General features: G+C 44.3%; 3 protein-coding genes across 4 annotated transcripts in view; 1 reads left to right on the top strand and 2 right to left on the bottom strand.

The window, feature by feature from the left end:
• Nucleotides 1–26,440, bottom strand: part of LOC114643553 (protein NLRC5-like) — a 5,922,889-nt gene that overhangs the window by 2,460,434 nt on the left and 3,436,015 nt on the right. The window lies entirely within an intron of this gene.
• LOC114642560 (NACHT, LRR and PYD domains-containing protein 3-like) overlaps nucleotides 1–26,440 on the bottom strand; it is a 691,964-nt gene that overhangs the window by 57,415 nt on the left and 608,109 nt on the right. Inside the window, exons 11-12 of the mRNA XM_051925830.1 lie at nucleotides 22,960–23,025; nucleotides 21,176–22,874 (exon numbers count right to left, since the gene is read on the bottom strand). Of these exons, the coding sequence (XP_051781790.1) occupies nucleotides 21,176–22,874; nucleotides 22,960–23,025 (1,765 nt within the window). The remainder of the gene's footprint in view (nucleotides 1–21,175; nucleotides 22,875–22,959; nucleotides 23,026–26,440) is intronic.
• Nucleotides 1–26,440, top strand: part of LOC114641960 (NACHT, LRR and PYD domains-containing protein 3-like) — a 592,098-nt gene that overhangs the window by 397,691 nt on the left and 167,967 nt on the right. The window lies entirely within an intron of this gene.

The raw sequence follows: 26,440 nt of genomic DNA, 5'->3' as shown, positions 1-26,440 counted from the left end.
TGTGCAGGAGGCTCTAAACAAATGCATTTATGCCACAATCCTGAAGCTATGAGGTTGTTAATGATGAGCATCCTGCCCCTGTAGGATAACTGAGGTAGAATCCACCTCCACCGTGAAAGCCGATCCTTCACCTTCTGCAGTACTCCATCCCAGTTCTTTCGTATGAAGTGTTCATCCCCAAGAAACACTCCTAAATATACTCCTAAACAGCCCTCCAGATGACCACTGCAGGCCACCAACCAGTTGTGGTGGTTTTAAACCAGTCCAGTTTTCCACTAAGATAGCACCGCTCTTTCCCCAGTTTATTTTAGCTGAGGAAACAATTTCAAAAGATCTCTGGCATTGAAGCAAAATGTCAACGTCCTCCTGATTTTTAATGATGATAATGATGTCATCAGCGTATGCTGAAACCTTAACAGGCTCCGCAGTGCAACATGGAAATGATAGACCAGTTAACACTCCTCTCAGTTTAACCAGAAAAGGTTCCAAGGCCAACACGTAGAGCATTCCTGACAAGGGGCACCCTTGCCTGACTCCTCTTCTGACAGCAAAAGGTTCACACAAACCACCATTGACCTTAACTACACCAGAAATGTCAGTACAGTAATCCCTCCTCCATCGCGGGGGTTGCGTTCCAGAGCCACCCGCGAAATAAGAAAATCCGCGAAGTAGAAACCATATGTTTATATGGTTATTTTTATATATTTTAAGCCCTTATAAACTCTCCCACACTTTTATAAACATTTCACGCACAATTATACAGCATAAACCCTTTGTATTCTCTTAGATATTAGGTACGATTCGTTGAAATTATGTATGTAAACACAGTTTACATATAGTTTTACCTAAATATTATTTTAAAGATATCGAGCGTCTCCGATATCACATATGTTACAGCCATTACGACAGACAGGCCACCAGCAATAAATACGTACAATGCAAGAAAAATTGTATACTGTACAGTAAAATGTGTGTGCAGTGATACTAAACTATGTACATGTAATAAGTACTTTATGTAGAAAACTAATTATGTTACTCACCAACAATGACACGACGACTTGTCCGATAAAGAGGAGTTTAATTTTACTGCACAACAAAGGATAGCGTTACAGCTCTTCTAAAGGAGCCTCTTCAGGTGACTGTGTAGCACCGCCGTTGTTGTTCTTCCATCACTCTTCAATCCAAATCCCTAAAGCAGATTCCATCCAGACTACTGCCTTATCACGTCCACTTGAAACTCGTTTTGCGCCCTGATTAAAGGCAACTGCGGCCGTAGATCTTATATGCTTTTCCTCCTTTTTAAATAAAAAGAATCGTGGACTCATTTATGCTGTAATGATGTCCTGCAGTGGTGTAGCTGTTTCCTTCCTTCAACATATCCAAAACTTTTACCTTTTCTGCAATCATTTGCATCTGCTGTTGCAGCTTGTGCACGTTAATGATGAATGAGTGAGAGCAGACTTCCTGGTTAATGCAAGCGCTCCGTCGCTGAGCCAATCAGCAGCACACAGGAACTTAACAGCGTGCTCTGATTGGGTAGCTTCTCAGCCATCCGCCAATAGCGTCCCTTGTTTCAATTCAAATGCGTCCCTTGTTTGAATTCAAATGAGCAAATCAACTGAGGAAGCACACGTACTGTAGACCGCAGACATCCGCGAAGCAGTGAAAAATCCGCGATATATATTCACATATGCTTACATTTAAAATCCGCGATGGAGTGAAGCCGCGAAAGACGAAGCGCGATATAGCGAGGGATCACTGTATATAATAGCTGAATATATTTAACAAACCGGTCCCCAAACCCAAAAGCCTTCATCACTTCCCATAAATATGAATGCCTGACCCTGTCAAAGGCCTTCTCTTGGTCGATAGAAATAAGACCAATCGGAAAATTAAAGAGTTTAGATGCCGCCAAAATGTCTTGAATTAAAAAAATATTATTGAAAATTGTTCTATTAGGGACACAATAGCTCTGGTCAGGATGCACCACCTGAGCTAAAACAGTTCACAATCTGTTAGCTAGCGCCTTTGACAGGATTTTGTAATCAGCACAAAGGAGGGACACAGGCCGCCAGTTTTTGAGATTTTGTAGGTCACCTTTTTTTGGCAGTAGTGTTATTACTGCCCTGCAGCAACTCTGAGATAACACACCTGTTTTTATACTGTGGATGAACACCTCCAAAACATCAGAACCAATAACATCCCAGAAATCTTTATAAAATTCCACTGGAATGCCATCAATGCCTGGGACTTTTCCATTATTCAACTCCTTCAGTGCAGCAGTGAGCTCTCCTCGGCACAACTCCTTCTTCAGCTTTTCAGAGTCTGCATCACGAAAGTGCGGTAAATCCTTCAAGAAGGTCTGCTGTTCCTCAGCCTCACCTTCCTCTGTTGCAAAAAGAGTCTCATAAAACCTCCGTACCGCCCGCCTTATCTCACCGGGGTCCTGAGTCTCCTCACCATTATCCTGTCATATGCAATGCAAGATCTTACATTGAGAGTTCTTTTTCTCAAGTCCAAAAAAATACTGGGTTGGTGCATCCATGTCAGTTATCTGTTGGAATCTCGCCCTCACTAGAGCCCCCCGAGCCCTTGTTTCCAATAAGCTGGCAAGGCCCTTCTTTTTAATCCCAAGGGTTTCCAATAATTGGACATCTGGACCCTGCTCTAAAAGCTGCTGAATCTGAATTATTTCAGTTTCTAACATTGCCATGTCAGACTGTAGTGACTTTGTGACATTTCTGGTGTACTCCTGACATAAAAACGAATGTGGGTCTTCCCAACCTCCCACCACTGCTGTAAACTGGTGAACTCCTTCTTCATGAGTCTCCAGCTTTCCCAAAAAAATTAAATAACTCTTTAAAACTTTGATCTTGAAGGAGGAGCGTATTAAAATGCCAGTAGGCACTACGAGGCTTATAATCACTTAAGATCACAGAACAAGACACCAAACTGTGATCTGAAAACCCTGCAGGGGTAATATGACAGTTTTTAAATAAACCGATATGGTGTTTGAAACAGTAAACACGATCAAGCCTTGCCATTGCCAAAGATAGATAGATAGATAGATAGATAGATAGATAGATAGATAGATAGATAGATAGATAGATAGATAGATAGATAGATAGATAGATAGAAGGCACTATTTGATAGATAGATAGATAGATAGATAGATAGATAGATAGATAGATAGATAGATAGATAGATAGATAGATAGATAGATAGATAGAAGTCACTATTTGATAGATAGATAGATAGATAGATAGATAGATAGATAGATAGATAGATAGATAGATAGATAGATAGATAGATAGATAGATAGATAGATAGATAGATAGATAGATAGATAGATAGAAGGCACTATGTGATAGATAGATAGATAGATAGATAGATAGATAGATAGATAGATAGATAGATAGATAGATAGATAGATAGATAGATAGATAGATAGATAGATAGATAGATAGATAGATAGATAGAAGGCACTATTTGATAGATAGATAGATAGATAGATAGATAGATAGATAGATAGATAGATAGATAGATAGATAGATAGATAGATAGATAGATAGATAGATAGATAGATAGATAGATAGATAGATAGATAGATAGATAGATAGATATGTAAGGCACTATATAATAGATAGATAGATGTTGTGCTCCCTTCACTCCCACATTGAAAGCCACAGGAGTGCAAAAGTACAGAAAACGTATTCAGAGTGGGCCAACAATTTCATTCAGCCACAAACACAACTGCCCGGTACCACCAGGTAAGGACTTTCAGCTGGAGCTCACATTGGATTCACAACACAGAGGTCCCAGTTTTCTTGTTTTGGCCCAAAGATGCTGTAATTATTTGGTACCATCACCTTCTATGAGGTAGTTTTCCTTAATGACAGCCACATTTGTATACTGCCTGTTGTAATCTAGACTACACACTCTGAATCAGAGAATTTAATTGATGAGCAGGATAACAACATTAGTCATGAGTCAAACTTTGGAGATAAGAATGAAAAAAGAAAGCAGAAATGGCCTGAGTCAGCCCTGACACATCTCACCAACAGCACCACAGAGTAAGACCTTCATGAGTGGGCCTACAAGGCATCAGTCCCATGTCGTACTTGTGCTGCTCTCCTCTGCAGTAACCAGAACATCACACAAGACTACAGATGTGGAGTCAGCAGTGCCACCTGCAGTCTGATCACATGCCTGGCTTATTCAAAAGGTGATAGAACCCATGCCTGACTTAGAAGGGGATCCTCTGGACTTTGGGTGTGTGGTGTTTGTGGATGGATGTTTGTTGCGATTGGAGAATGGCACTCCTACTGTAAGTTATGCTGTTGTGCAGGATTGGACACTACTTGAAGGAGCCAAGCTCCCTCCTAGCTGGTCAGCGCAAGCTGCAGAAGTCTTTGCATTGGCACAAGCATATCAGTTCCATGAGGGAATGGAGGTTACCATCTATAGTGACTCATGCTCTTCGTTTGGAGTATGTCACTGTCATGGATCATTGTGGAAAATGAGAGGGTTCAGAACTAGTACAGGAAAGCCTATCCAGCATTACAACCTGCTTGTGCAGCAGTGGATAAGTGCCAAGTTCACAAAGGGGCAAAAAAACCCTGTAAGTGAAAGAAACGTGCCCGCTAACTATTGGGCAAAGGAAGCCACTAGACGGCCTGATGCGGCAGTTTATCATTTCATGCCTCTGCAAACCTCGGTCTAGTAGAGGGGTTTAACCAAGCTTTCAAGCAGATGCTTCGCAAGGTGGTCAGCGGGGATGGAAGGAATAAGGACCAACTCCTCCCGCTCATTCTATTTACATACCGGGAAGTCCCACAAGCCTCTACGGGGTTCTCACCTTTTGAATTATTATACGGTCAACAATGCCGGGGTATATTAGATATTTTGAAAGAAGGTTGGGAAGGAGAGGCTCTTCCCTCTACAAATATATTGGAATAAATTGCGCAATTACACGATAGATTTGGAAAAATTCAGCCTATTCTAAAAAGTCATATGGAAGAGGCGCAAGCAGCACAGGCCCATTATTATGACCATGGCACGATGTTCCAAGAATTCCATCCAGGAATCATGTCATGGTGTTGGTTCCCATCTCCCATTCCAAATTACTCGCCCATTGGCAAGGCCTTTATGAAATCAAGGAGGGGAAAGGACTTGTCGACTATTTGGTGAAACAACCCAATCATCGACCAAGTGAGCAGATTTATCATGTGAACTTGTTGAAGCCGTGGAAGGAAAGGGATCCCGATCCCTCCTCTGCTCAGCCACACTCATTCTTTGCTCTAATAGACACCCTTAATTTCGGTGAGAAATTAACTTTCAGACAGAGACAGGAGCTGGAGTCAGCTGTCCTGTCTGTTCCAGAGGTGGTGAGTGAGAAGCCCAGAAGGACCTCTCTGATTACGCATGACATAGTGACTGAGCCTGGAGTTATCGTCTGAGAGCGCCCCTATAGACTCCCGGAGGCAAAGAAAGTAGAAGTGGAGCTGGAAATCAAGCGAATACTGGAACTAGGAGTGATAGAGGAAAGTTTTAGTCCCTGGTCCAGTCCAGTCTTGGTTAGTAAGCCTGACGGCAGTTGGAGGTTTTGCAATGACTTTCATCGGCTTAACCAAGTCTCCCAATTTGATGCTTATCCCATGCCTCGTGTGGACGACCTCCTCGAAAGGCTAGGCCAAGCAAGATTCTTGACATGACAAAGGACTACTGGCACATTCCTTTAACGGATTCTGCAAAGGTGAAGACGGCATTTAGCACCCCTAGCGGACACTGGCAGTATTGTGTCCCTCCATTCGGGTTACACTGGGCTCCTGCGACTTTCCAGAGTCTGGTGGACAAAGTGCTCCGTTCCCATAATGCGTATAGTGCTGCCTATCTGGATGATGTCTTCATCTATTCCAGCACATGGAAGGAACACGTGCAGTAGGTCAGAGCGGTGTTGCGGACACTAGGAGAAGCCGGGCTACGAATCAATCCAAATAAATGTTTCTTTGGACTGAAAGAAGCTAAATATTTGGGCTACCTGGTGGGTCAGGGCACCGTGAAGCCACAGTGTTCAAAAATAGATGCCATTTTAAAATGCTCTGTGAAACAAGCGGCAAGTCCAAGCATTTCTTGGATTAGCAGGGTACTACCGTCGGTTTGTACCTCGGTTTTCTGAGAGAGCGGCGCCCTTGACTGATTTGATGAAGAAAAGAGCTCCTAACAACGTGGTATGGACTGACAAGATGGAAGCTGCATTCTGTAACTTAAAACAGGCTCTTACTTCAACACCTGTATTAATAGCTCCTAATTTTTCTCTCCCTTTCATTCTCCAGACGGATGCTTCAGACACAGGCCTCGGTGCCGTGTTGAGCCAAAGGGTCAATGGTATTGGACACCCCATCATGTACCTGAGCCGGAAACTGCTGGATCAAGAGACCAGGAATGTGGCGGTGGAAAGGGAAACCCTGGCAATTAAATGGACAATTACGCAGTTGAGGTACTACCTCTTGAGCCGACAGTTCACTCTAGTGTAGGATCATACTCCTTTACAGTGGATGGTCCTTCACAAAGAGTCGAATTCATGGGTCACTAGGTGGTTTCTTGACCTACAACCTCACAAGTTTTCGCTCATTCATCGTAAGGGCTCTCTCCATACCAATGCTGATGCCCTCTCTTGTGCTCACAACCTCTCGGTGCAGGTTGCCCGACCCGATGGGTCTGGGCTAAGGGGGGGTCCTTGTCACACACATGCGAGTAGGAGGCAGCTAAAGGGCTTAAGTAATGGTAATACCACATCCGACCAGGGGGCGGTAGGGTGCACTGACTGTCTTTGTCAGTTCCCCGCGGACCTTCCCCGAGAAATCCTGCCAGGTTCCGGTACCTCAGAAGACGTCACTTCCGGTCCAGATGACGTCACTTCCAGGTCTGGGCCCTTCGATGATGTCACTTCCGGGTCCATCCCCTTCAATGACGTCACTTCCTGGTCCGGCCCCTTCGATGATGTCACTTCCTATATGGACCTTTGAAGCCCCCATTTTATGACCAAGGAATCAGTTCTGCTTTGGACTCAGTACTGTGAGCATCTCTGTCAATTTAAAAGCCTTTTTCAGCCAGGGATATTATATGGTTGGCTGCCCCAAACGTTTTTATGATGTCTGGTCTGTGTTTTTATCAAAGCAGCAAAATGCAGCCTGATTCAGGCTATTCTCTCAAGAACATGGACTGATAATACTGGACAGGCATTAATGAACTATACTGTTACCCGACATCAGACAGAATCTTGTTATGCATGTTCCTTGACAAAGCCTGCTTATACTGCTCATGATTTGCCTTACAACATATCCACTTCTAAGAAATTTTATTCTAATATTTCACAGTTGATTCTTCTTGCAAACCTAGATCCCGTTCTTGCCCTGCTTTCAATCGAGCGCATCATTTAGCCTTTAAACAAGACACCACTCCTATATGCCCGTATATTTGTTTGTACTGGATGAGAACATCTTTATCTAGGAATTCTCCTTATGAAGACTGCAAGTACACAGGACTATGGCCCTAAACGTTACAGTCTGCTCTGCACGGTCACTTGGTGATCTCTCCAGGAATGTCTTATGTGTGTTATCAAAGACATGGTAATACAGAGTGAGCCAAAAAGAAGCACCACTGTAAGAGCCAAACTTAGAACGTTCAAGCTTTGAGTTAAACTCATATTAATGTTTGCTTAATTTCAATAGAATATCATTTTCTTGCATAGTCATAGACAATGGTATAGTCTTTTCCCCCTATAAGTTAGTAAGAGATAGAACTTTCTTGCTATAACTGAGATACAGTGTGATAATTGTGTCAGTTGTGTTTAGAGCAGGTCCCAGTGCACAGGGACTTAAAAGACCTTCAACTCAGAAATGGCATAGGCATACAGTTTTCTGAACGTCGTCTAGAAATGGTTCAGAAACGTCGTTGTCTAGAAATGATTCAGGAACGTTAAGTAATTTGTAACGATCTGAAATATAACAAGATTTAAGCTTTGAACAGAACTTTTCTTAACAAGAATTTTTTACTTTTTTTGCTATTTTAATTTTCTTTTTTTGTGTGAATGAACTGCTTTACTTTAAATTTTAACTAAAACTTTTAAAAACAAAGATATTTTGTCTGTGGAATCATTTCGAAGTCTCAGGCTTTTGCTGAATCTCATTTTTAAGTTATAGCTGCTGAACATTGACAATTTTGGGAAAACGCAGCTACAAGCACATTTCAAATGTTTATTCTACAAAAACACTAGAAGATAAAATAAATTTCATTACGACACTAGAAAGGGTATGCAAAATAGATTTTTTTCCCTGTGTTTTAAAAATGATGTCTTCAAGGTGATGGCCATCATTAACAACACACTCTTTGAGATGATTTCTGAACACTCGCATGACTCAGTCGGCCATTTCGTGACAAATAGAGTCCTTGAGGACTTCAAGGTTTTGAGGTTGGTGTGTGCATACCTTCGACTTGAGAGAGCCCCACAAGAAGAAATCACATGGCGTGAGATCAGGCGAATGTGATGGCCACCCGACATCGCCGCGCTGGGAGATCAGCTTCCCTGGAAACATCTCCCACAAAACTGGCATAGATCTCCATGCAGGCAGTATGAGCTGTTGCTGCATCCTGTTGACACCAGGCATCCACCACATCCATTTCTTCCAGTTGGGGTGGCAAAAAGTTCACTAGCATTTCAATGAAACATTCTGAAGTGACGGTGAAAAAAGTAAGGGCCATCCATCCATCCATCCATCCATCCATCCATCCATCCATCCATTGTCTCCCGCTTATCCGAGGTCGGTTCGCGGGGGCAGCAGCTTGAGCAGAGATGCCCAGACTTCCCTCTCCCCGGCCACTTCTTCTAGCTCTTCCGGGAGAATCCCAAGGCGTTCCCAGGCCAGTCAAGAGACATAGTCCCTCCAGTGTGTCCTGGGTCTTCCCCGGGGCCTTCTCCCGGTTAGACGTGCCCGGAACACCTCACCAGGGAGGCGTCCAGGAGGCATCCTAATCAGATGCCCGAGCCACCTCATCTGACTCCTCTCGATGCGGAGGAGCAGCGGCTCTACTCTGAGCCCGTCCCGGATGACTGAGCTTCTCACCCTATCTTTAAGGGAAAGCCCAGACACCCTGCGGAGGAAACTCATTTCAGCCGCTTGTATTCGCGATCTCGTTCTTTCGGTCACTACCCATAGCTCATGACCATAGGTGAGGGTAGGAACATAGATCGACTGGTAAATTGAGAGCTTCGCCTTGCAGCTCAGCTCCTTTTTCACCACGACAGACCGATACAGAGCCCGCATTACTGCGGATGCCGCACCGATCCGCCTGTCGATCTCACGCTCCATTCTTCCCTCACTCGTGAACAAGACCCCGAGATACTTGAACTCCTCCACTTGGGGCAGGATCTCGCTACCAACCCTGAGAGGGCACTCCACCCTTTTCCGGCTGAGGACCATGGTCTTGGATTTGGAGGTGCTGATTCTCATCCCAGCTGCTTCACACTCGGTTGCGAACCGATCCAGAGAGAGCTGAAGATCATGGCCTGATGAAGCAAACAGGACAACATCATCTGCAAAAAGCAGTGACCCAATCCTGAGCCCACCAAACCGGACCCCCTCAATGCCCTGGCTGCGCCTAGAAATTCTGTCCATAAAAGTTATGAACAGAATCGGTGACAAAGGGCAGCCCTGGCAGAGTCCAACTCTCACTGGAAACGGGTTCGACTTACTGCCGGCAATGCAGACCAAGCTCTGGCACCGATCGTACAGGGACCGAACAGCCCTTATCAGGGGGGCCGGTACCCCATACTCTCGGAGTACCCCCCACAGAATTCCCCGAGGGACACGGTCGAATGCCTTTTCCAAGTCCACAAAACACATGTAGACTGGTTGGGCGAACTCCCATGCACCCTCCAGGACCCTGCTAAGGGTATAGAGCTGGTCCACTGTTCCGCGACCAGGACGAAAACCACACTGTTCCTCCTGAATCCGAGGCTCGACTATCCGACGGACCCTCCTCTCCAGGACCCCCGAATAGACTTTTCCAGGGAGGCTGAGGAGTGTGATCCCTCTGTAGTTGGAACACACCCTCCGATCCCCCTTCTTAAAGAGGGGGACCACCACCCCGGTCTGCCAATCCAGAGGCACTGTCCCTGATGTCCATGCGATGTTGCAGAGGCGTGTCAACCAAGACAGTCCTACAACATCCAGAGCCTTGAGGAACTCTGGGCGTATCTCATCCACCCCCGGGGCCCTGCCACCAAGGAGTTTTTTGACCACCTTGGTGACCTCAGTCCCAGAGATGGGGGAGCCCACCTCTGAGTCCCTAGGCTCTGCTTCCTCATTGGAAGGCATGTTAATGGGATTGAGGAGGTCTTCGAAGTACTCCCCCCACCGACCCACAATGTCCCGAGTCGAGGTCAGCAGCGCACCATCCCCACCATATACAGTGTTGACACTGCACTGCTTCCCCTTCCTGAGACGCCGGATGGTGGACCAGAATCTCCTCGAAGCCGTCCGAAAGTTGTTCTCCATGGCCTCCCAAACTCCTCCCACGCCCGAGTTTTTGCCTCAGCAACCACCAAAGCCGCATTCCGCTTGGCCTGCCGGTACCTATCAGCTGCCTCCAGGGTCCCACAGGACAAAAGGGTCCTGTAGGACTCCTTCTTCAGCTTGACGGCATCCTTCACCGCCGGTGTCCACCAACGGGTTCGGGGATTGCCGCCACGACAGGCACCGACCACCTTACGGCCACAGCTCCGGTCAGCCGCCTCAACAATAGAGGCACGGAACATGGCCCATTCGGACTCAATGTCCCCCACCTCCCTCGGGATGTGGTCGAAGTTCTGCCAGAGGTGGGAGTTGAAGCTACTTCTGACAGGGGGCTCTGCCAGACGTTCCCAGTAGACCCTCACAACACGTTTGGGCCTACCAGGCCTGACCGGCATCCTCCCCCACCATCGAAGCCAACTCACCACCAGGTGGTGATCAGTTGACAGCTCCGCCCCTCTCTTCACCCGAGTGTCCAAGACATGTGGCCGCAAGTCCGACGACACGACCACAAAGTCGATCTTCGAACTGAGGCCTAGGGTGTCCTGGTGCCAAGTGCACATATGAACACCCCTATGCTTGAACATGGTGTTCGTTATGGACAATCCGTGACGAGCACAGAAGTCCAATAACAAAACACCGCTCGGGTTCAGATCAGGGGGGCCATTCCTCCCAATCACGCCCTTCCAGGTCTCACTGTCATTGCCCACGTGAGCATTGAAGTCTCCCAGCAGTACAAGGGAGTCCCCAGAAGGTATGCCCTCTAGCACCCCCTCCAGGGACTCCAAAAAGGGTGGGTACTCCGAACTGCTGTTCGGTGCATACGCACAAACAACAGTTAGGACCCGTCCCCCCACCCGAAGGCGAAGGGAGGCTACCCTCTCGTCCACCGGGGTAAACCCCAATGTACAGGCTCCAAGTCGGGGGGCAATAAGTATACCCACACCCGCTTGGCGCCTCTCACTGGGGGCAACTCCAGAGTGGTACAGAGTCCAGCCCCTCTCAAGGAGATTGGTTCCAGAGTCCAAGCTGTGCGTCGAGGTGAGTCCGACTATATCTAGCCGGAACCTCTCAACTTCGCGCACTAGCTCAGGCTCCTTCCCCTTCAGAGAGGTGACATTCCACGTCCCAAGAGCTAGCTTCTGTAGCCGAGGATCGGACCGCCAAGGTCCCCGCCTTCGGCCACCACCCAACTCACATTGCACCCGACCTCCTTGGCCCCTCCCATAGGTGGTGAGCCCATGGGAAGGGGGACCCACGTTGCCTCTTCGGGCTGTGCCCGGCCGAGCCCCATGGGTGCAGGCCCGGCCACCAGGTGCTTGCCATCGAGCCCCACCTCCAGGCCTGGCTCCAGAGCGGGGCCCCGGTGACCCGCGTCCGGGCAAGGGAAAACGCTGTCCAAAATTGTTTTTCATCATAAGAGGTTTGTTTAACCGCTCTTTGTCTCATCCCTCACCTAGGACCAGTTTGCCTTGGGTGGCCCTACCAGGGGCATAAAGCCCCGGACAACAGAGCTCCTAGGATCATTGGGACACGCAAACCCCTCCACCACGATAAGGTGGCGGTTAAAGGAGGAGTATAAGGTGGCGGTTAAAGGAGGAGCCTACAATGCCAAATTCTGCAAAGGCACACTAAACTGTAGCACACTCACTGTGCAGGGGTCTCTGCTGAAGTTCACGAGGGTTAGTTTCAGCCCAATAGCGAAAGTTTTGCTTATTTACGCAACCATTCAAATGAAAATGTGCCTCGTTGCTGATATTACATGATGATGGCATCTTGATGAACGGTTTGCAGAATGTTGCCACACAACTCTCTACAGCTCTCCCAATCTCTCTCAGTGAGTTCCTGCACTACCATCATTTTGTGTGGATGGAAATGAAGGTCCTCATACAAAATGCTCCTCAAAGATATGTTGGAAATGCTGAAGGAAGAAGTGTGCTGAACGTCTAGGACACTGCAAAATGGATGCCCTTACAGCTTGGATGTTTTCAGGCATTCAAACAGTCCAAGGATGGCCTGAAGATTTTCTGTTCAATGTTGTACCAGTCTGTCTAAATGTAGCCACCCAATGAAGAATTGTCTTTCGATTTGGGATGTCACCATTAGGAGGAATGCTGAAGTGCGTTTAGAAGGCATAGTGATGATGGATTTGTGGTTTTTGAAGAACGCTTCAACAGCGAGAGCAACGGTGCACACCAGACGAAGGCGTGTTGCCGACTAAATACTACAAGGGATCGCCTATCAAAGGACCCAACCAACCCACTCGGCTGCCTCTACCTTGTGCAATGACCTTGAGAAATGGGGTTCTTCATTTTGGCTAACCCTGTATTTCTGCTGGAAATGCTCTGTGATTTATAGAGATAATTTGTGGGTTTCTTTACCTGAAAGAGATCCTGGACTCAATTACTACCTCTGTATTTCATAAAACCAGACATTCCATTGGCAGACATCTGGTGGATATGCAGTCCAGATTCACAAACAGGCCAACTGGGTTTACGCCCCACCCTTCCTTTTAATTGGGTGGCCTTTGTGCTCGTGATATGTCATTACATGATATTCTGATTGTACCTGAGTCTCCTGCAGCGTCAATAATTTCACTCTCCATACATTCTGTTTCTGATGTTTCTGACTTTGGTCCTTCCTATTCTGGTGTGTATAGAGATTGTATCGGCCAGCCATTCCAAATGAGAATAAGGCTGGGGATGAAGTTAAAGTCAGATTTGAATCTATTGTTCTCTGGATAATCCCAAATAAGAACTTGGAGTAGATAAATTATATTCACTTCAGTCAGCAATGAAATGACTTGGCAAAACAGGATTGCTTTGGATATTCAATTAGCTCAGGAAGGAGGTGATTGTGTCATATTTAAAGAAGCCTGCTGTACGTTTATTTCAAATAAGTGAAGTTTATTTCAAGGGTGAAGGCTCAACTCAAAGGTGTAAGAAGAACCAGAATATCATAGAATAAGACTTTTATTTTATAGAAGTCATTTGGGTGTAAACCAACGAACGAACCAGAGTAAATGTATGCATTGATTGACATTGTATGTAAATTCAATAGTGTATAAAATGAACCTCTACCCTTAATATTGTGACCATTCTGACCTTACTATAATACACTGCTTGTGAGGGATGCTCCCCCTGTATGAAGTGATATTAAAGACACACAGAACAGTTCTTCTCCTGCCTGGTTTCTAATAGTAAGAGGTTTTAATTCTAAGATAAGATTTTTTTTCTTTACTATATCTCCAAATTTAATTTCTTCTGAGAAGAAGAACAGCTTGGCTCAGTTGTGTAGGATTTGGGGAAACAGCATGGTGACTTTTGGGCGTCTGTTCTGTAAGTGAAGCAAAGAAACTTCATGAAGAGTCTGAGGTGCAGTCAGCTGGGCCAGAGAACAGACTCTGAGTGGTCTCATTATTTCAATATTGCAGAGGCATGAGAAGGAAACAGTAAATGACCACAACAACATCAAGAAGCTATTCAGGTCATCTGGTTCTGTTGAAGCCCACTTGTCTGCTATGGCCCTCTACGGCTGTCCTCTTAATTACTGCTCTTCTATCTTCATGGCGTGACATTGTTTTGGTCAGTGAGTCAATGTCAGCTTCTTTAGTTTTAAGGCTTCCAGTTTCTACTCCAGTTAGGTAAGCTAGCACATTAATATGGAGAAGGAGAGTCTACTGTGAACTCAACATTTAAAAATGTCAGACTTGGCCTAACAAAAACTGAACAGCCTCATAAGTTTATCTGTGGAGTTGAACACCTACTACTGGCTTCTTTGACCTAAATCTGGCATCCTGTACTAAAGACAATGTGTAAAAGAGACCAACTAGAAAGATGGAGGAACTGGTGATCAGTAGAGGGATGGACATTAAAAGTTATTGGGGAACACATAGCATTGGTGTCAGGTGGCCATCTTCATCCACTGCATTACTGTACATTAAAATAGACTGGACATCAGTGTGAGGATCGTAACATCAATGCAGAAAACAAAGTAAAGTGTGAAGGAATTGTGAAACTCCTCTGAGAACTGAACTGCAATCACCTCTCCACTCCTGAAGAGCGTGAAGTTCATGAAGATATCAGCAGTCATTCAAAAACAAGAATAAAAATGAAAAAATGGACAGCAGTGGATTGTGTTTGTGGTGTACATGAGGCTGCAGCAGGCTTCTGGGACCAGCAGTGTATCTCAGAGGTGCTATAAAAAGGACGATTATCACAAAACACAGGCGGTTAGGCACACTTGGAAATTAAAGAACAGAATTTAAAATGTAAAAGAAAATGGTGAGTGCTGAATGGAAATGAACAACAAAAGACAAACTTATGGAGTAATTGGGCCAAGACCAGTCCTGTAACTGCCAACACTGCACCAGATGGCGCTGTATGCTTTTGTTCTCACTAATGGCCCATCAGCTCATCTCAACTGCTTTGACCCCCAACACCACAGACTGAGTGCATATAAAAATAATTTCTTTATACACAATGTTTTATTTGCATATTTTTCACTTAAAATTTCAGTATACATTTTAAAATAAGTAACAAGCCCCCAGAGTGGCGCTGCTGCTCATGAAGAGCAAAGCAACATTTCTCAATCAGCTTGGCACATAAAACATCACATCAAGTCGATGTGAGGCAAAGCTGTCAGTGTGCAATGAAAAACAATCATGTGATGAATCACACAGACACACAATGGCTTGACAGTACGTGTGTACTCAAATCACATGATGTTTTTCTCTAAATGGCACCTCATATACAGTCAAAGTTCAACACTGCATTAGTCTCACCGGCTTCACTAAGTTACACGGTAGAAAAATATACTGTATGTGCTTGCTCTTGTTGCATTTTCATACATTGTCGAGTGTGCTGTGTCTGTAAAATCGTTTTTAGCATGACTCCATCTGGTATTGTGTTCTGTCCACTCCCCTACCATCTTCTACATTCTCCACGTGGAAATTAATGCAGTCTGTGAACTTCACACTACTAGGCATGTAAAAAATATTGTGATGCAATTTCAGGTGAGTGAAATCATGGACCACAGTCGTATGGGATATGTGTTTGTCAGGTGACAGGTAAGGATCAGAAAGATTCAAGAAGATTCAGACATTGACAATGGAACCTGGCTCAGGAGACTTGGAAAGTAACCTCTCTGGTGGGAGGAGAAAAAACTCATGAAAAATACCAGCTGGTGACAGCAGGGCTGACCTCTACATACAGGGATGGCAATGGAACTGACTTGTCTATCAAAGGTGGAGGTTCATTAGGTGAGTGTGGATGGACTTAACACTAGAATACCTGAAGCCTACGAAAAAATAATAATCCTGGGCCACCTGAAATTCCTTTGTTCCTCTCCATCAGCGCCTTTTGTGTTGTAAATGCATCGATCAGCACAAGCAGACTGCTATCTCATCAACCCCACTGATGCATCTCAAGTTCTCACAGCTCAAGCCTGTTTATCTAGGTGTGAGGTACCTGGAGTTGTAGAAGGTAAATAATATCTCGTTATTTATAATACATGCAATTCTTGTGGGCGTTGTGTCTACAAAGATCTGTGTAAGTATAGGATGACAGGAAATGTAAGAAATGCTAAACACATACCTAAAGCAGAAACTTTCTCCATGTTATAGTAATAATGATGTGAAGTGTATAATGTGTGAAGACTTTAGTTCAAATATCAAATAAACACGTGCACTTCTATTCAAGAATATAACCAAAGACAAAAAACATTTGGTTTACTTGTGGCTGTCAATGAGTTAAAAACCCAAACTCAAATGTCAATCGACAGAATGTTGATATGTATTCTTAGATGGTGCAGAGGTAAGAACTGCTGCCTTAGAACCAAAAGTTTGCGGTTCACGGGTTCCTAGTTTTGAGTATTACTACAATATAATAAAAACATACGTTTGGTTTGAGTCTGTAACACCCGGTGTAAACTTTGGCTACTTGTAAAAGTTAGCTTTTGTTTTTTTATTATTCGTTTTTATTCTCTCAGTGACATTCATCTGGTACAGCGAACTTGCCTCTCCTTCTCTGAGTTTATGCCGTTTATCTCCATTCTTTTCACAAGAGCAGCTATGACCACAGTTGGTGCTGAGGCTGACGCCTGCTCAGAACTATTTGTTATACCAGCAATCAAAGATACAATGTCCAGTGACCGCTATCAGACTATCATGCGGCATTTGCACTTTAACAACAGACAACCATGCAGAACATGTGAAAAATGAGAGCTGTGTTTTGAGTTACAACTCAGGGCAACATATTACTGTTGATGAGCAACTGTTTCCAACCGAGGTCTGTTGTCCTTTCTTATAATGCATCTTAACCAAGCCTGACAAATTTGGCATAAAGTTTTGGATTGCAGCAGATTTGGAGACAAAGTACATGAACAATGCCACTTCTTATGTAGGAAAAGATCCCAGTTGTCTCACGGGAGAAAGACTTTCTGAGACTGTGGTCATAAAGCTTATGTAGACATTTCTCAGATGAAGCCTATGATATATTGATCAACCCACCCACTGATATTAACCTGTGGTCTTGAGCCCTGAGTTGTGACTGAAAGACGATTTGGTGTACAAATGGCTAAGACCAGGGTCCTGCTCTGAACTGCCAAGCTCCATCCCATGAATCACATGAGAACTTTATCAATATACAAGGATCTCAGAACAGAACCACCAGAGGAGGTGGAGGAGGAGGTTTGGGCATGTGGTGGGTTTAACAAGTAATAAAAAGAATGAAACTCAGTAATCAATATGTCAGTGTGAAAAATCAAACCTCCTGCATCCCAGTCATCAATTCAGGCCCAGTGTCAGTGTCAGGCCTAGTCAGACCTCAGAACTGACAATTTCGTAATCTTGAATATCAGAAAGCCTTTCAATACCCAGCAGTGCAAGTTAAATGATTCCAGGGCTCATGACTTTGAAGATTATTTAGCGAATTAGCTTCTCGGATGACGTTAATATTCACTCAGAAGTATAAACTTTTTGTGTCCTTCATTGATTCTCCAGAGTTCCTCAAACATCACACAATATAAAGCTCCCGCTCTGATAACATTTCAAATCACTGTTTATCAATCAATGCAGTATGAAATTGAGATTTTACATCCTTTTTAGGTGCTTTTGCATATAATGCAGGAAATACCTATTGGGATAGCCATGTCTGTCTGTCCATATGAAACAATTCAGCCCCCTATGGACCAGGTTTATTGAAATGTGGCACACTTATTCTTCAAGAAAATGTTCACTGAGATGTCTTGAACAGATTTCACTGTGCACAGGCTTTAAAATAAAAGTATTGGTGAATTTGTAAGGGTGTCTATCTTAAAACAAAGAAACGTTCTGTGTGACTTTAATCACAAATGCATTCACTGTTTCACTTACACCAACTTGTAGATGTTTCTCTTTTTCACCTCCACTACATGCTACTGACAGCACACAGGTCCTTAACTCAAAGCAATGACAAACCAGCAGACTACGTGTGGAGGTAGGAAGCTGCTGTTACTGCCGGCTGCTCGAGTGTGTACCAGACGGCAATCCTCTTATCAGCAAGTCCAGCGATGCACTCCAAAACCGCTGCATGAATCTTCCTCCTTCTGATGCTTTAATAAGCAACAGGTAAGTTAAATAATCTTGAAAGTATGATATGCAAGCAAGGAAAACAAAGGCTTATGCTGCTCTTCATTTCCATATATTTGTAACTTTTGACACTTGCTGGGAGTAGACCATATCTTTCAGTTTTGATGGATTTAGAGGCAGAAGGGCCCTGCCGTGCCATCTCAGGGAAGCCATGATAAATATGAGTGGTAAAATAAACAAAGCAGCCAGGATCACATGTCACTGTCCTATTTAGGGCCAAATATTTGGGTCCAATATTTAGGATTTACACATAAAAGCCTAATTTAGATGAATGAAGAAAACTGACCAGTCAAATATAATCCATCCATCCATCCATCCATTTTCCAACCCGCTGAATCCGAACACAGGGTCACGGGGGTCTGCTGGAGCCAATCCCAGCCAACACAGGGCACAAGGCAGGAAACAATCCCGGGCAGGGTGCCAACCCACCACAGGACACACACAAACACACCCACACACCAAGCACACACTAGGGCCAATTTAGAATCGCCAATCCACCTAACCTGCATGTCTTTGGACTGTGGGAGGAAACCGGAGCGCCGGAGGAAACCCACGCAGACACGGGGAGAACATGCAAACTCCACGCAGGGAGGACCCGGGAAGTGAACACAGGTCCCCAGGTCTCCCAACTGCGAGGCAGCAGCGCTACCCACTGCGCCACCGTGCCGCCCCTCAAATATAATCACAAAACTCAATGAAACTGAAATATAAAAAGTATCTTTAAACATTTAATGATGCCTATTTACACTGTAATCTGCGATGTATGCAAATGAAGCAATGTCAATATCCGGTCACAGTCTGGCTATACTTGTATACTTGTCCACAGAGCAAGCCAAAAACTAATATGAGGAGTTTCGTTAATCAAGTCATAGATGCCTAGAGCGCTTGACATGAAGAACTGTGACTGAAGGAACGGCTGTCTGAGTGGCCGATGTGTGACTGCTGAATAAATGCCATACTGTATGGTGCATTGATGAGTAAATATGGAGTGAAGCAGTTTATAATAAAATGTAAGCAGCCTCACAGTCTCTGTAAACTGCTCGCATATAATGATTCATATTTAACATTTGATCTATGAGCCTTTCTCTGTTCTTCTCTCATTCTTCACTGGTCCTTACTGGAACTTCAAGGTTATGAGAGATTACACAGGCGTAAATGCTGCCGCTTGTCCCCTGTGGATAAAAACTGAATCTCTTGGTGTTATTGCCACTATGGTCCGCTGTCTGCCTCCTTGGCTGCTTTTTGAATCCTGTGGTTTTTCTCTTGGATTTTGGCCATAATGTACTCTTTTTCAGAGCTTTATACTTTGCAGTGTACTGAGTGCTGTACTCTAATATCGCTCCTTCTGTTTAGGCATTCAGGAATTCTGTGCTGGCCCGGGTCCTGTCACAGAAGCTCACCTCAGAAGTTTGACTATTATCATTCTAAGACCAACACTGACTTCATCTGGACGCTGTATTATTTACGCCTCTTTTCCGCTGTCACTACTAGACTATCTCCTCCTGTGAATTTTGAGAACTTTTAGTCTATTTCATTAAAACATCAAACACCACAATCCTCCAGCTATATACAAAATGCCAAAATTGCCCTATTCAACGTTTGCTTTCTAAATAGCAAATCAGCTTTTATTGTGGACTTCGCTGTGGGGCATAATATCGATGTCTTGTGCTTGATGGAAACCTAGCGACAACGTAATGATTATTTTGGAATAAATATGGCTGTCCCACCCCACTATTGTTATCTTAAAGTAGTACTGCTGGCCGTGGGGGTGATGTTGCAGTTATATGTTCTTCTAAGTTTAGAATCAAGCCAGTTTCTGCTCATGATGTTTCATCATTTGAGTATCTGGCATTACTGCTGTCTGGTGCACGACCTCTGTGGATATTACTTGTGTATCGTCCTCCTAAACAGTCACCAGTCTACTTGGCAGAACGCAGTGAGTTGCTCACTTCTCTGTGTTCTTGGTATCCTGCTGTGCTTTTGCTTGGTGATTTGAACTTGCGTGTAGGCTCTGTAAATTCCCTACAAGTGGCTGATTTTCTAAATGTACTTCAGAGCTTTGATTTTACTCAACATGTCAATTTTTCACACTTGACCTTGTGTGTATCTTTGGTACGACTCCTGCTAATTTGTATGTCTTTTGTATGTCTGCAAAGAAAATCAGAATTTAGTGGTAGTTTTAGAAACAACACTTGTGGATATCAATTTCTTCAATTTGATACTCGTCATTTAGCAGTTCCTAAGTGTATTTTACTGTTTGTGATAACAAGCGGAAGTATTCAAAGAAAGTGTATAAACACCACAACTTTTTAAAAAGTTTACAAACCCAATAGAGTTAGGAGTTAACATGGAACAAGCACTTTTTGAAAGTATAGTGAATGACCTAATTGCTACAAAATGCACTGTTAAGATGATTTAAATCTGCAAGGTAAAGAAAGTACAGCTAATGAAGCAAACGTATCAACAACAAACGATGCATCATGAGCACCAAAAACGTGGTGGTCTGCACGTGGAACACCACACGCTGGTACTGCTGCACATCATTACTCTGACTGGCACTGAAACCTGTGGCCCCTGAAAACCTGAAATAGTCTGAGAAGGTTGTAGAACCAACCTGCTGATCTCAGACCATTGTCTTCACAGCCCAAACACACCTGAACGTTACACCATGTACACATTTTCTAGTTTTAATCTGCTTATTTACACCAGTGGCGTCAGCTCATTGTCTGTCAATAGAGCTTTAATGACTGAACGTCTGGAATGGAGATGACGACATAATGTGTGGATGTCTCAGATGTGTTGTAAAGGATCAGCAGGAATGAGAGGGCATAGTTAGCATGTAAGTAATGTCATGGCATCACTTCCTGATATTAGAAGATCCTTTGACAGTGGAGATCAGTGCCCTCCAGTGACTCTCATTTACATAAAGTGCCTTCACAGATCAAACTGAACTCGTCAAAGTCGCATCACTCACCTGACTACATGGCAGCAGCTGAGCCCCCCTGCCAGTCTCCTGATGCACTCGGGGGTCAGAGGGGTTCCTGACAGGTCAAGTTCTTTAAGCTCTCCACAGCAGCTGATGACAGAAGCCAACACAGCACAGTCCACAGAAGATAAAGTCATACTGCTAAAGTCCATCTTTAAATCCTCTCCAATGGCGTCTCTAATTAATTCCTTATTCTGAGTCTCACAGAGCCAGTGACAAACTCGCAGAGTTTCACTTTGATCTTCCCATTGTAGCGCCTGTTTAGCTTTCTGCCTCACCCACTCCTGTATCCGCTGTGTGGTTTTCCCCTCAAACTCCCCCAGAATTCCCTCCAATGCTTTAAACACAGGACACCAAGCCAGTCCTGCCAGGAATCGAGTGACAATCTCAAATCGGCCATCTTCGCATAAGTTGAGGTATTTCAGCAGTTCCTCCACATCTCCTGATGGATCAAAGTAGAAGGAGCAGGCGGCCATGAACTCCTGCAGGGTGACCTGATAGAAGGTGTACATAGAGTGTTCCGGAGTGCTTTGACTGTCCAGAAACCCATAGAGGAATGAAGAGGACACGACTGGCTGAAGACCGAAAATGGACATCTCAAAATTGTTATAAAACACAAAAATATTTTTGTCTACCCCATTATAGGCCATTTTCCCCAGTCTGACCAGAATCTCCCTCTGGTACTTGGCTTCTTGTCTGTAATTGGTCAGGATGTTGTGAAGGAACATCATAAAGATCTCAGTGACAGTTCTTGGGGCAGCTCCTCGCCCTTTTTTAGAGGTCATGAAGTGGCTCTTCAACACAGAGCAGATCATCCAGCAGTATGAGGGGCTGAAGCACATGGAGTACAGGATGCCGATCTCCTCCACATACTGAAAAGCCTTGACACCCAGAGCAGTGTCACTGAAGAACTTCTTAAAATATGTCAGCCTTTGTTCAGGGAGGAACCCCAGAATTTCTACAAACTGATCGACTCTTTCCATGTCCATGGCTTCCAGGGCTGTTGGTCTGCTTGTTATCAGGACTGAGCAGCCCTTCAGTAATGTCCGACTGACCAGACTGGTGACCAGGATGTGGACAGGCACCTCAACGTCTGGGTTTGAGCAGAGCTGACTGTCTGTGAAGTTCAGTTTGTGTTTGTACTCATCCAGTCCATCAAATATAAGAAGAAGAGATTCAGGTTTCTGCAGGATTTCTGTTAGTCTTGAGTCACTCAGGTGTTTATAGTGCCTTTCAATTAGCCTGGTCAGTGACATACGTGGCTCAGTCTCATTGTCTAGGAGGTTAAGCTCTCTGAATTTAAACAGGAACACAAATGCAAACCTCTGGTACTGAGTGCCTCCGCCCCAATCAAACATGACCTTCTGGATCATGGTGGTCTTCCCAATTCCAGCCACTCCACTGACCAGTACAATGTGGGGGGAAGTCTCACTTCCAGGACTTCTTTTGAAAATCTGCTCAGTCCAGATTCTCTCACATTTCTTTTTTGTTTCCTTATTCTTGAGTTCTTCATGAGTCCTCCCAGTATTCACAAGTTCATGTTCAGTCTCCTTAAGTGTCCTTGTGTTCTGTTTAATGACCATCAACTCAGTGTACCCAGCTGTGCTGTGAGGAACGGCAGAAGAAGCATGATCCTTCAGAGCTATTGTAGATTCACACACAATGGCTCTGTGCATCTCATGGAGGTCTGAAAGTCAAAATGACAACAAGTGAGAAAACTGAAGAGCACACGAGTGGAGAAGATGCTGACCAAATACATGAGGACTGGTTACCTTTGATGTGAGGACCAACAGAAGGTGACTGGACACTGGCCTGCATCTCCTTCAGGAAGTCTGCTCCTGGGGAGACAAGAATAAGCACAGGGGAGTTTAACATGAGTATGAGCAGTTTTCAGAGGTGTTTCACATCCTAAAAATTAATCTTTCAGAATTACTCCGCACTTCTGCCTGACTGTAGCGTCCAAGCCATGTCCTGTGTTTGTGTGGAGTCTGACTGATCTCTCTCTCTGTCTTTGTTGTTTTTTATGGGTGCTCCTGGTTTTCTCTTACATCCTAATGATGTGCTTATTACGTTAACTGAAGACACCGTACCGATCACGTGTAGCTTAGTCCTGGGGTGTGGTCAGTGGTGGGCTGCCGCTGTGTCCACATTCAAGTAGTGTTAAGGAGGCTGGTCCTCTCGGACAGTCTGTATGGCAGAGATCAAGTGAGGTGCTTAGAGGTTATGAGTTCTTGACATTTAATTTTTCCCTAATCTCTTGTTAATTTATTTTTACATTTTATGGTTCTGAGTTACATAGACACAATCCTATTTTTATTTTGATGTTTTTTTTATTTTCTGTATTTTTTTCCAGTATTGTTTTGGCATGCCACCTTTTTATTTTCCATCGGTGCCCCAATTTTATGGCTATCTGTTGTTAGCATGTCACTTACACATGATGTCATTGGGTTGTTGGTGGTGTCAAGCTATTGTTTATTGTGGATAAATTTAAAACAAATGTTGTGGTGACAGTTGTTGTTTTTCTGTAGTTTTTGTATAGCCCAAAATCACACAAGAAGTGCTGCAATGGGCTTTAACAGGCCCTGCCTCTTGACAGCCCCCCAGCCTCGACTCTCTAAGATGACAAGGAAAAACTCCTAAAAAAAAACCTTATAGGGGAAATGGAAGAAACTTCAGGAAAGGCAGTTCAGAGAGAGACCCCTTTTCAGGTACGTTGGGCTGCAGTGGGTATCAAAAAGAAGGGATCAATACAATACAATACACAGAACAGAACAAAACCTCAATACAGTATTACAATAAAAATTTCACAACTACAGAGCAGAATTTAACAGTAGATGATATCACATAATATGATTTGGATTTGTTTAGAGTCCTGTAGCACTCATTCATCAAGCTGCCTCCTCCTACGGGCCAGCGTTGATTCAGCGCTGGGCCAGCCAATGCAATGAAAGGACCCCTCTACCCCACGAATCCTGCGATCCTCCATCAGAGATGACTTTACCTTAGGCAGGCAAACAACTTGGCAGGTGGGCCGCTGGCACCAACTGGCACATTTGAGTACAGAGAAGTGAAACAGAATAAGTGAGGGTTAGTATACAATTATAACTATCATGTTACTTACGTTTTAGTGCTAATGACTAACAACAGAGATGCAGTCTGTACAGTTAATCAGCAGCTCTAGTCAGGATATGCTAAACTGAAGTAGTGAGTCTTCAGCCGGGATTTAAAAGCTGAGACCGAAGGGGCATCTCTTATAGTAGCAGGCAGACCATTCCACAGTTTAGGGGCCCTGTAACTAAAACCTCGACCTCCCATTGTTATTTTATTAATTCTTGGAATCATAAGCAGACCAGCATCTTGAGATCTTAGCGTGCACTTTGATTTGTAAGTCATGATAAGTTCAGACAAGTAAGCTTGACCTCAGCCATTTAAGGCTTTGTATTGTGAAACTTTCACGGACACCACCAGTCGGAAACCACATCTTTATAAAAAGCACACGTTTATTAAACATTAAATAAACACAGTTCCTCACTCCACGCAAAGCACAAAGCAATAATCACCCTTAATCAAGTCTTCTCAATGTCCTTGGCCGCTTTTCCTCTCCTCCTGGGAGCTTTGTCCTACTCCCACTCCCGACTCTGGCTCACTGACTGTAAGGAGGCGGCCCCTTTTATTCCCGCCCGGATGTGCTCCAGGTGGCTGATGATGTCCATCCGGCAGCACTTCCTGGTGTGGCGGAAGTGCTGCGCTTTGAACCGGAAGCACTCCGGGCGTCCCTGGCCGATCCCTCCGCCATCTTGCCAAGTGTGGCGGAAGTAATCACATCCGGGTCTCCTGAGGCTTAAAGCGCCCCCTGGCGGTGGCCACGGTTCCCAATAGTACAAATCCTCTTTGTCCCTGTCCCGTGGTCCTCTTTTCATCCAGGGCGGCTGCCCCTTTGTGCCCCGGAAGCTATTAATGTCCCTTTCCGGTCCCTCCAGGCATCCCGGCCAGGTAATCACCGCAGTCATCTGTGACAGTATGTTAAAAGGAGGATTTTGAAATCTGCCCTAAACTTAAGAGTGAGCCAGTGTAAGGATTTAAGAACTGGAGTTATGTGTTCGTATTTTCTTGTTCTTGTAATAATTCTTGCAGCTGCATTTTGGATTAACTGGAGGCTGTATAAAGAACAGTTTGAACATCCAGTGAACACCGCATTGCAGTAGTCAATCCTACTAGAGATAAATGCATGAATTAGTTTCTCAGAATCCTGTTTATTTAGAAAGTACCTTAATTTCCCAACATTTTTAAGATGGAAGAAACATGATTTGGACAACTTTGTAATATGCGCTTTAAATGACATGCTGGAGTCAAAGATAACTCCTAGATTGCTTGCTAATTCAGTAAAATTAATGGGGATTCCAACTGAGTTTAATGATGACAGAATATTGTTGTGATCAGCGTCACTCCCTCCAACAATTAACATCTCTGTTTTATCTGTATTTAAAGACAAGTGGTTCTCATCCATCCACTCCTTTAATTCGCTAACACAACTAATTAAAAACAACATCAGAGAAACTTCATTTGATTTAAATGAAAGGTATAATTGGGTGTCATCTGCATATGAGTGAAAATTAACATGATGTTTCCTAATGAGAGATCCCAGTGGAAGCTTGTAAAGTGAAAACAGTGAAGGTCCCAAATCAGTTTCAATCAGTTTGTTCTTTCAGATTTTGACTTTATCCTGCTTCAGACTTCATTTTCTCTCATTTTCCCATCCCTCTTTTTTTCAAATCTGCCAAGTCTACCAGTTATAGACAGTGTGTATGATGGGGGGCATAGGGCCAGCTGCCCCCAATGCTAGAGAAATGTTGTGATGGTAAAAATGAATTGTAAAGTTCTTACTAGCTGTGTTTGAGTCCATATGTTGCTCCAGGCTGCTAAAGCCCCATTCAGACTGCAGGTAGAAGTGACTCCACTCCCGTTTTTGACTCATTTTTTTGTTTGACTAGTCAAATCAATTGTGCAAGTGATTCAGTTCCGATATGATTGTGCATCAATAGCTATCATGAAAAAATGTATTACAAATGAGTTCATCAGGCCGATGCATCCTAATAGACAACCATGAATCCCAGCTACAGGCAGACTGCAAATTATTTATAGTTCAGGACATCTGTGAATCTCTCAGCTCACAATGGCAGGTGCTTAGAGATGCTTGGAGTGGAATCATCACTGCCAGATCTGCGTGTAAAAACCTATGGATGTGTGAGAGAA

Source organism: Erpetoichthys calabaricus, chromosome 4 (genome assembly GCF_900747795.2).
Source record: "Erpetoichthys calabaricus chromosome 4, fErpCal1.3, whole genome shotgun sequence".
NCBI classification, from domain to species: domain Eukaryota; kingdom Metazoa; phylum Chordata; class Cladistia; order Polypteriformes; family Polypteridae; genus Erpetoichthys; species Erpetoichthys calabaricus.
The sequence above is the reverse complement of the archived record's forward strand: the minus strand, read 5'-3'. Positions and strand labels throughout refer to the sequence as shown.